Source organism: Diaphorina citri, unplaced genomic scaffold (genome assembly GCF_000475195.1).
Source record: "Diaphorina citri unplaced genomic scaffold, Diaci psyllid genome assembly version 1.1 scaffold8213, whole genome shotgun sequence".
Taxonomy (NCBI): Eukaryota; Metazoa; Arthropoda; class Insecta; order Hemiptera; family Psyllidae; genus Diaphorina; species Diaphorina citri.
Window position 1 is genome coordinate 6,777 of NW_007385589.1, and position 11,256 is coordinate 18,032.

General features: G+C 39.3%; 2 protein-coding genes across 3 annotated transcripts in view; both read right to left on the minus strand.

Annotated features, from left to right (window-relative positions):
* Positions 1 to 5,004: 5,004 nt before the first annotated feature.
* The window catches only part of LOC103522389 (60S ribosomal protein L36-like), a 19,535-nt gene continuing 13,283 nt past the window's right edge, over positions 5,005 to 11,256 (minus strand). Inside the window, exon 4 of the mRNA XM_008487490.3 lies at positions 5,005 to 5,315. Within this exon, the coding sequence (XP_008485712.1) occupies positions 5,280 to 5,315 (36 nt within the window). The 3' untranslated portion in view covers positions 5,005 to 5,279. The remainder of the gene's footprint in view (positions 5,316 to 11,256) is intronic.
* LOC103522390 (COP9 signalosome complex subunit 5) overlaps positions 5,399 to 11,256 on the minus strand; it is a 10,364-nt gene continuing 4,506 nt past the window's right edge. The window contains exons 1-6 of one of the 2 annotated variants that reach the window (XM_008487494.3): positions 8,198 to 8,328; positions 7,637 to 7,834; positions 7,142 to 7,376; positions 6,680 to 6,874; positions 6,055 to 6,271; positions 5,399 to 5,767 (exon numbers count right to left, since the gene is read on the minus strand). In XM_008487494.3, the coding sequence (XP_008485716.1) occupies positions 5,532 to 5,767; positions 6,055 to 6,271; positions 6,680 to 6,874; positions 7,142 to 7,376; positions 7,637 to 7,833 (1,080 nt within the window). In that variant the 5' untranslated portion in view covers position 7,834; positions 8,198 to 8,328 and the 3' untranslated portion in view covers positions 5,399 to 5,531. Of the gene's footprint in view, positions 5,768 to 6,054; positions 6,272 to 6,679; positions 6,875 to 7,141; positions 7,377 to 7,636; positions 7,835 to 8,197; positions 8,329 to 11,256 lie in introns of those variants that run through there. The other variant, XM_008487493.3, reaches the window with a different exon arrangement.

Sequence of the window (11,256 nt, forward strand, 5' to 3'; positions counted from 1 at the left end):
CCACGGCTCGCTGCGCCGCCCCCCGCCAGCCCCAGCGCGGCGAAGAGCCGGGGGGAAAAACCGCACGCCCACCTCCGATTTATTTTACATAAACCGCGCCGGCGCCCATCCAGCAAAAAGCCGGACATAAAAGCCATAGCCGAAAGAAAAAAAAGAAAAATTGAGTTATCACGTACCTTCTTAGTCAAGCGTAGATTTCGCATAGGACCTTAGCCATCCTTTGGGGGGTTGGGTGGTGGACGGCCGGGGCGGTAGAACTAGGCCGTGGGGTCTTCGAGGTCGGTGGGGGAGGGGGGTGGGGGTGGTTTTTCTAATTTCTAAACGGGACGGAGGATGAAAGAGAGAGATAACTCCGATACACATACAAGCGCAACTGAGCCCGAGGCCTAGGGTGTCAGGGGTGAACAAACCTAAAGGATAGGGCTAAGCCCTATCGGAATACTACGAATCTTGGACTAGAAAGTAACGCTGCTTATTTTCAAAACTATTTTTCTTTTTTTTTTTTCTTTTTCTTTTTGTAAATAAATGGTAATTTTTAAGAGTTAGATAGAAGTGAACTCGTAACTGCTAAGGTCCTTATCGTCCCGAAATTGACAAAGACACAGGAGACCAGGATAGAAAAAAACAGCCGATTCGAGAACGCCATCTCAACCTGTTTTAGGATTCAAAACCGCCCACAGGCGGGAATCGATCACACGTTTAACGCTTAACAAGGTAGACGCCCGCTAACACCAAAGCTAACTAGGGCTGGCAGTAACCAGAATTCTTTTTTCTTTTTTTTACTGTTCTATTACTACAGTATAGGCGGAGCTATACTCAGTAATGAAAGTATCTGCAATCGGTCAAATTTTCAAAATCGGGAAATGGGTGGAAATATCCCGTTTTGGGTCCCCTGATTCCAAACAAGCTGGGTCCGTCCTCCTCGGAATCTTTTAGCCGTAGTTTATTCGATCGTGGTTAAAGAATTACCTATGTACCCTACCTAATTTGTTTAATATTCAGGTTTATTATTATTCTTGATTTGATTTTTAATTTTACTTTCATGTAATGATTTAAAAATCAAGACCTAGAGCCGTTCTCCCCTTATTCCCAATATAGTGTGCAAGTCACCCATCCATTTTTATTGGCCTTCCTCGGCGTAACTTAACATAGGTAACGCTAAAACCGGTCTTAAATGATCGACTGAAGTGTTATCTAAAACTTTCTCGCTTTGAGTTCATAGGTCGTCGCGCAAATTTCGAAGATCAGAGCTCATTTGTGTGAGAAAACTGCTGACAAAAAAATCCCCCAAAAAACCAGTTTTTTTGGATTTTTGGCTTTATGGTTTTCTGGACAAAATTTGCACCACCATTTTCGTGTTCCTGGTAAAAAAACCTTTAATTTGATATATAGGTCGACTAGGTTTGGATAAGTCGCTTCTATGGGAACAACGACCGCGACAGACCGACAGACAGACAGACAGACACACCGAGGCGAATACAATAGTCGGTCCCTTATACCTTTTTATTACTATTGTAATAATAAAAGGAAGACGGACCTAAAAAAGGTGGTTTTTAGCCCATGGTCTGTACGTAACGTACGTACGTAACAGTACGTAACGTAACGTACGACGTAACACGTAACGTACGTAACGTACGTACTACAGGGTTTAAATGGGTAAAAAGTAAAAGTTGTGAACAAAATTTTTCAAGAACGGTTTGGTCATAGAGAAATGAAATTTGGTATGCTATCCGGTGGTCAAGCGACGCGCGACTGTAACAATTGGGTAAAAATCGGATAACCACCCATCCAGATAATTAACCAAAGTAATTGTTACTTAACCCTCATTTCGTGAAAATGTTGAAAAGGGTTGTGAACAAAATATCCATCCAATAACGGTTTGTCGTAAAGCGATGAAATTTGGTATGCTATCCCGGTATGGTCCAAGGACGCGACTGTAACAAATTTGGTAAAAATCGGATAGTCACCCATCCCTGATATTAACCAAAGTCATTGTTTGCTTAACCTTATTTCGTATAAACGGTAAGAGACATTCGAAAACATTTGGTCATTCGGATGTGGAATATTCATAATCAATGTGATTTTTCACGCCGAATCGAAATGGTGCTACTTTTAGTACTGTCTGACTTACGGTTGAGAAAGTTGCGGGGTTCGGATACTTCCCTGTGTCGACAAATTTCCCTTTTATTCATGAACCCCGTTACCAAATAAGCAAGTGAATAGTCAATCCCATATGATTTTTCACGCGGAATCGAATGGTGCTACTTTTAGCACTCTCTGACTTACAGTTGAGAAGTTGCGGGTTCGATACTCCCCTGTATCAACAATTTCCCTTTTGTTTGTGAACCGTTACCAAATAAGCAAGTGAATAGTTAATCCCATGTGATTTTTCACGCGGAATCGAATGGTGAAACTTTTAGAACTGTCCAACTTAATGTAATAGAAAGTCGTGTGATGTTCACACCAGATTTTTTTTTTTTTTAAATGAAGAAAGTGTATAATATGCCGGGGCGGAAATTCTCTAACCAAACTTTTCCCGTTGTTGGACAGGCATGGAAAAGAATGTGCCTTGAAGTAATGCCAAAGTGGTTCCGAGGTACAATCAATCAAGCTTCATTGATGCCTCGGAACGGCTGGCTTTCTCCTATCCTGTCTTCCTCTCTCTTCGATTTTGGGACGATAAGACCTTAGCAGTTACAGTTCCTTCTGTCAAACCTCTTCATAAAAAAATCATTGAAGCCAATGGTTGTTAACTTTAAGGATTAAATTCCATCCAAACAGATTTCTACCACCTTGGGCTAGTATTTTAAAAGGTACCTACAGTCATTTTTTTTTTTTTCCTACGCTAAGCGGGATTTATCGTATAGTTTTGGTTTTCAGACATTTACTAAGTGACCAGACCGATCCGTTCAACCGATCTCCCCTCACGATGGAACAAGTGATACCCAACACACAACTCCAGACTCAAATACAAGACTGGATACGACAATGCAGACAGAAATCACTCGCCAGTAAGTCAGCAGACACGACGAGTAAGTCAGGAGAGACAGAAAGTGAATCAGCACTGAGTCCAGATCATTCAGCATCACAAACGTCAAGCTCAGAAGGAAGGGAAATCCAAAGTGAATCAGAAGCAGCAAGTAAATCGGAAGACACACAAACTCAGTCAACACTGGCAGCAGATCCAAAGTCAGTACCACCATCATCATCATCTGCAAGTGATAAATCTAAATAAAATTATATTTCTGTGACAACTTTTCCCCCCGTGTTTATGTCCTGAAAGAGGTCTTGGAATAATGTTTCACACCTACATGGGTAGCTTACATTCGGCCATGAGGTAATTTGAATGAACTGGATATTAGAATAGGGTGCTACAGACGAGATAATTATGTTAATGCTATGAGGGTGTTTTACTAGGGTATACTTACCAAAAGTTGACCTAATATTGCTTGCATGGTTGGCTATTAATAGTTCTGGTGACGTAAAATATTAAGTCCAATTTTTATAAAGCTTTTTTTTTTTGTTTGAAGATGTGAAGTGTGAAACAGTTTTGTGCAATAATAGAGAAACTTTAAGAACGTGAATTATAGAATTAGCTACAGTTTGAAGATGTGAAGTGTGAAACAGTTTTGTGCAATAATAGAGAAACTTTAAGAACGTGAATTATAGAATTAGCTACATACCTTCCTTTTATGTTTAGGAAATTATTTTGTACGGTTGTACATGTTACAAGACGTTTAATCTGAAGGACAAGGGTTCGAAGTCCCAAAAGCCACTTTTTTTATCCTCATAATTAATGAGATATTTGTTTAACAGTTCACCTGAAATTACCACCTCGTTTCTTAGACTAGTCACCCATTTAAATCCCTGCCACACTCGGCATTGCTTAATTTCAGTCATCCATTTTCCAATAGGAAATAGGTGTACCATCCAATATTCCAGAGAGTCTGGGATAACCAATGTTTAAAATTTTAATGTAACTTTATATTATTGTAAATTAATAGGTACCTTATTTTGTTTCGAATACATTATTTTGTTTGATTAAATATGGTTTATTTACACATGGACAAAATTCACTTTGTTTGTTATTCCCCCTACTTTTTGAAGGAGGTTTGATAGTAGACCGCGTTTTACGACCTAATCTAAAACCTCCTCTACCTAAAAAACCGACCCTTGCATAGAAGGCACTCAACATGAAACTGTAGAACCAAGGACAAAAAAATAAAAATAGGTAATTCAAACACAAAGTAGATTTTATAATACAAACAAATAAGAAAGAAAGGGGTGTTATATTTCTTCAATATGTCAATAACAAAATCAAAGTTGGAATATTGAACTTGTCAACTGGAATTTCTATCTTGCAATAAATCCATAGTCAAAACCATCAGGAGACCTTACTTGGGTTTTCAGAGTTTGCAGTACCATCACTTGTACTTACTGATTGACAAATGGTAAGGAATATTGGGAGGTAGGAGGAGAAGGTTCATAAGGAATGGGGAAAGGAAGGGAGCTTAGGAATCTATTTACTTGTGAGCAGCCTTTCTCATTTGAGTGAGAATGTTGGAAAGTTCCTCACGCTTCCTCTTGGCACGGATGTGTGTGCCCAACTGAAATCAGAAGAATGAGAAATAATAAATAACTAGATCCTGTAAGAAAATGAAAATAACCAAGTAGTATAGTCTCAGTCATTCTGACAGTTGTTGAGAGAAGCTGTACAACTTTTCACTATATATTGTACCAAAAAGGACATTTAGCTAAGTCACCTGATCCTAATGAAATGCATTTATTTTGTTTGATTAAATATGGTTTATTTACACATGGACAAAATTCACTTTGTTTGTTATTCCCCCTACTTTTTGAAGGAGGTTTGATAGTAGACCGCGTTTTACGACCTAATCTAAAACCTCCTCTACCTAAAAAACCGACCCTTGCATAGAAGGCACTCAACATGAAACTGTAGAACCAAGGACAAATAAAATAAAAATAGGTAATTCAAACACAAAGTAGATTTTATAATACAAACAAATAAGAAAGAAAGGGGTGTTATATTTCTTCAATATGTCAATAACAAAATCAAAGTTGGAATATTGAACTTGTCAACTGGAATTTCTATCTTGCAATAAATCCATAGTCAAAACCATCAGGAGACCTTACTTGGGTTTTCAGAGTTTGCAGTACCATCACTTGTACTTACTGATTGACAAATGGTAAGGAATATTGGGAGGTAGGAGGAGAAGGTTCATAAGGAATGGGGAAAGGAAGGGAGCTTAGGAATCTATTTACTTGTGAGCAGCCTTTCTCATTTGAGTGAGAATGTTGGAAAGTTCCTTGAATAAAAACACAACCACAAGACACAAGATTCAAGAGGCCATTCCCACTTGTGATGAGTTTCATCCAATTTTCCTCGAATTTCCTGTAGGCAATGTAATTTAAATGAGATTGTTCTCACTACACACGACACGATTTATTTCCCAACAAGTGGGGACAGGCTCTTAATACGACACAGTAGGTAGGTATACATATTAACCCATTCAGGCCATAACAGAGTCTTCTGTTTCGACATGTTTCATGTTATGATTGAACAATTGCTGCTTGATCATCTGAGCCATTAACCCATGTATGCACTCGATAGTAGTCTTGCAACAATCCTTGGTAGCCTTCATGAGTTTGGTCTCGGGTCTTCGCTCCTGGGATTCAGATATGAGGAAGTTACGAACCAGCGCGCTCTCCGCTTGCTCCAATTTGTCTGAGAGATCGCACATTTGACCTGTGGGGAAATCAGAATGAATTGGTTAGTAAGAAGTGAAGGTTAGAGCATATGCTTTATAAATTTATCAATGTATGTAATAAGTTCAAGACAAGCAAGTTTAATTCCTGCCTCAGGTGAAATTTCGGGATGATGAGTCCTCTGTTGTTCATTTTACCTGCATCAAACCTCTTGGGAAAAAATCAAAGACAAGTCATATTTCCTTGAAAACTTTGACAAATTCAGCCTAACGAATCTGTACCAAATTTTAGTTGATTTCTATTATATCTAAGTAACACAAGTTTTACCTGTTAGATAATCAGCATTAGTTAGCAGACTGGATGAGCTGAGAGTATTGACCCAGTATTTATTCCATAGGGAATCAAGGAGACGTCTATCCAGAGATGATTTGAAATAAGACACATCTAGTGAGTAGTATTGTTTACAGTGTACACCGAAATCTTCAATCTTGTTCAGGGGGATGGTTTGATATTCAGATGGTTCCTCATTGGCTGGTTTGTAACCCTGTAAGAAATGAAAGGAACAATTGTTAGGGATTATAATCTTTCAGGTTTAGGTATGAACATTAGTATTAAAGCATCATGATAAAGTGTAACTGTATGCACACACAAAATTAAATCATTATGAACTTCTTTTTTTTTTTTTTAGGAAGAGGATAAAAGTAGCCAGCTTTGCTAGCTTGTAGGGTAGCACTTCTGCCTTGTAAGGGTTAGGTTGTGGGTTCAATTCCCACCCAGGCAAACTTTATCCTACACAAGGTTTGTTCTTAGAACACCTGGCTTTTTCCCCATCTCCTGTCCTCATTCTCACCTCGATTTTGGTAAGACCTAAATGGTCAAAGTAAGACCTAAATGGTCAGTAAGACCTAAATGGTCAAAGTTCACCGTACCATAAAGAATCTGCTCTACTCACTTTTGGATAGGTACGGAAAGATCCCAGACACACTTTGCCTGCTGAGATGGTTCTCACTGGATCAATGACAATGGCAACAAATGGCTCCTGGAAGTTCTGATTCAACATTTGCGTAGACACATCAATACCACTCAACCAACATCCGTAGCCTGGGTGACTGTGATACCAACCAATAGCATTCTCCAAACGACCCACCTGATGAAAAACAAAAATTGAAAAAAATATTGAAATGTTCTTCCAAAACAGCTTTTGTAACTTGGAATTTTCTTTTCATTTTGTTTCAAAAATCTAGTTTAGAGGGAGGACATTGTCACTATAAATATTCTTTTTCATTCCACCAAAATCATTTGATCTTACCTACTTATAACAATGCCTGGCCCTATTATTGACACTGCTCACCCTTCCTCCCTCCACCAAGAAATGTGACATCAGAGTTGATGGAATAACTTCCTTATGTCTTACCTCTTTGGCAGCTTCAATATAGGCAGTCATATATTCATAGGCCTGTGCTTGAGCATTGACTCGGGTTTCCGTGCCTTCAACAGGGAGGGCAAATGCATCCATGACAATCATACTGTTAGCATCTATCTTGCCGAGAAGCAAACCCATCACTTCTAGAGTGCCACCAGAACGAGCATGCATCACCATCTTCAATAGTGCCAGAGCAGAGATTTTGATGTCCTTGAAGAAATGTGGGCTGGGGGAAAATAAAAAAAAAAATTAGATAATTTGTTTAACATCAAAATTTTTGTAGCCAAAACCAAATGTCAGCCCAAAGCAATCACACCAGGACTGATTGAGAGGCTGACAAAAAAACAGTGACCCTGTCTGACAAAAGTACATAATAGCTATGAGGTTTTCTTGGCAAATGGATTCTCTAGTAATTTTCCAATATAACAAGTGAATCATTAGGTACCAAACTACCAATATGTATAAAAGCATACATTATCATCTTACTCTTTTTCCCAGGGTTTGGCAGCAATCATGTCCTGCTGTCTTTTCCTATCATATTTGAATATTTCATCCGTAGCACTCAATGTCTCTATATTGTTCTCCATAATCCATGTTTTCTGTGCAATCTGTGAGTCTTCTGACATTTTGGAAGATGATGGTACAACCGAGGATGAGGAAGATGTTGACGAGCTGGCTGCCATTCTGAAAATGATAGATTTCAACAAGAATTTTACCATAGTTGTACCTTTATCCTAACTTTTGCATCATGTTGTTGATACAGGTATCCAGGCTGAATTAGAAATCTTTACTGTAAAAATACTAATATTTCCTCAATCAACTTTGGCACCCACATCAAGTGCCTTTAGGGGAAACTAAGATAGGACACCACAAGATGAGGGCTTGAGGTTTACTTGTCTCATTGTAACTCTATGTTGCCATTCAAACAACTTTAGGACCTTGTCCACATCTGTATTATGTAGTTGCACCAGAACCCTAAAGTTGATATCAACATGAGACTGTAGGTGACCTAGCTTTTACCGACCGACTTCAGATGTTCAAACTTACGTGAGGGATCAAAGGAAAATCTTCAAAAGAAGGGAAACCGGATTCACTCTTTCAGTAACTTTGCATGGACCAGAGACTTCAGAACAAGGGAACAATTCTTTCACTGGTCAGATATTTCGGCTAACACTTGTCTGAAACGGAAGAGTTCACAGTACACTCCCGAATACAAAAGAAGGAGCTTGGAAAAGTTGGCAAAAATCCTGGAATGGTAAGGATATTAGGGAAAATCGGAAAAATCTTTGTTTCTAGCAAGTTACTGGAAATTAGTGATTCCGTTTCCCTGCTATTTGAAGATTTTCATTTTGATCCCTCACGTAAGTTCAACATCTGAAGTCGGGTCGAAGCTAGCTCACGACTCATTTCGATATCAACTTTAGCGTTCTGTGCTACTTCCTTTTGAATACAGATAGTGACGATGCCGTTAAAGTGCGCATGTTTATGGCCAAACATTAGAACTTCGCAATGACGACAAGTAATAGCCTCAAGTTATTTTACTTTCAATGCACCCATCTCAATTTTTCCCCCAGAGAGTCCAAGCTGACCTCCGTCTCTACAGGATCACTCGGGGGTCGAACCAAGACCTCTATCATAGCGACCGTCTCCCCCTGCACAACTTAACATCCGGAGGGAGACTTGTCCACTCTGGATTAGTGCTCATCGCGCCAAGAACATTACCAACCGACCTGAGATCAAACCAGAAATGGTCCAAGAAACTTGCTCAGAGTAAGTGACCTTTTGTTGATCATATGATCACTGACCGCATTTGTGTTAAACATATTACACTCTTTATTTCCATATAATATTAGGTAATGACAAATCCAGGAACCATTATTAATAGAAATAAGGACACGTTACCCCCTTGTCTAACCCTCAATACATAATGTATATTGAGGTTGTGCTGACTAAGGGGAATCACAGCCTAAGAAGATAGTTAAAAAAAAGAGAGATGGATTGAAGGTTGAGTTTTAGCTTGTTGAGTATTGCTTTTAATTTACGTGTTCGTTCTGCTATAACCCACCGCGAACAGTTTCCGATTTTTCGTGCAAAATTTAAAGTGAAAAAAAAAACAATTAACTCAAAAACGACAATTTTACTTTCTATTTACTGGTTAGTTTTTGTAGCCTCCATGCCGAGTGGGTATCGACACTAGGCGTTGCACGCCGGGCGGTTCCGGGTTCGATTCCGGCGGTGTCGAAAGTTTTTCGGCTCTGTGCTTAGAGTTCGGGGTGCAACTTAGCCTCGTGAGGACAACTGAGGGAGTCTCTCCTTTCATCGATTTGGTGGCATTACCAGTGTAAAATGGACGATAAGTAGCGATGAGCAATTAATAGTAAAGCAAGACACTTAGGTAATGATGTGATACCACAAAAGTTGTCAAAAAGCCTCTTGCTTTAATCAAATTTCTCAATTTACCTGCCTCCGGGTGGCGTAGTGGTCAAGACGCTCGCCTGGTAAACAGGAGGGCGTGGGTTCCATCCCAGCCGAGCATGGGATTTTACCCTCATTTATTTGAGAGTGTGACCACATAATAATGAGCTCTTAGGGTTAAAGGTGGGAGAGAACGCCTCCGGCAGTAACCTCACCTAGTGGTTTACCATCCACTCAAGGTCTATTATTATTATAAGTACTTATAATTTACGATTTATTTTTCTCCCCTCAGGAATAACAGGAAGAGATCGAGAAGCTCAAGACGTGAGTCTGCAGGCAGCGAGAGAAAAGAATGGAGTATTCCTCCTGGCAGCTGAGAATTATGACAAAGAGTAACGAATGGAATACTTGAGATCTGAACTTCAGTACCCAAGAAAACAACATCAAAGCTATCGATTGAACAGAAGGAAACTTTAGAGGTAAGAATGAAAGGTACCAACCAATAAATCATTTCAGAGATTTTCGGAGTTTTTTTTTTTTACATTTGAACGGTACTGACCTGTAACAACTCGATGTCTTATGTCCCCAAAATTGGAAGGAGAGGAGGAGAGAATGAGAAGGACATAGGAGAAGCCAGCCATTTGCGAGAAAGGGACCCTTATCTGTTTAGGATAAAGTTCGGCCCCGGACGGGACGAACCCGCGACTTAACGGCTTACACGGCAGACACGCTACCTTCTAAGCAAAACCAGGCCTGGCGTTTCAATAGCCTAATTAAAAATATACCGGATTGCAGCACCCAAATGTGGAAAAGTATTGTTGTGCGGCTGTTTTGCTAAAAAAAAAAATAAAAAAAAAAAAAAAAAAATAGCTCCTTGGACTGTTTGTTAAAAATAAAATAAGAATAAAGGTTTTCAAAGTTCCGTCATCAGTGGGCCAGAAGCAGACACAATTCCTTCTATTAGGTACCTCTGAGTCAACAGGTCAACATAATCATGTGAAAGCTAGCTAAGTGTTTTGGCAGCCTTATAATATGGATCGTAAATGTACTCATTACTGGAAAATCCAAACAATATGGCAATTTTTATAATGTACTACATTGAGGCTGTTGGCCTGAGCTACAGATGTTTACCTTACTCTATAAGATGATAGACAGTGTATTATTGTCTTTTGTTTTTGTTAAATGTTCCTTTGTTCTGTATTCTATGTATAATCTTTGGAAAAAATAAAACGGTCCATACGATAAATAAAGAAAATTCTACATTAAGCAGAAAGTGATAGAGGATCTTGAAAATCAGCAGCAACTCGTCAAGGAGATAGAGGAGAAATCCAACTGTTAGAGGGATGCTAAGGAGAAAATCGCTGGATGTAGAATATGAGAAGAAGCGAACAAGAGTTTATGCATTTAACAAACATAAAGACAGAACAAGTGTTGAGTGAACAAGTAAGCGCGGCATTTATAGGTACACTCGTATTTTCATGAAGGAAATAAATAGGTAAGTCTGTATGAAAGTAAGTATGTTAACTTTTACTTTCTATTTTAATTATATCGAGTTCGGAGATAAAGTATGCTTACCAGCCTAGTTTGCTTGGTGGGTAGTGCGTCTGCGCTCGTAAGCGCTAGGCCGCGGGTCCATTCCCGCCCGGGCGGATTTTATCCCATCAGAGTAAATCCCGCCCGGGCGGGAATCG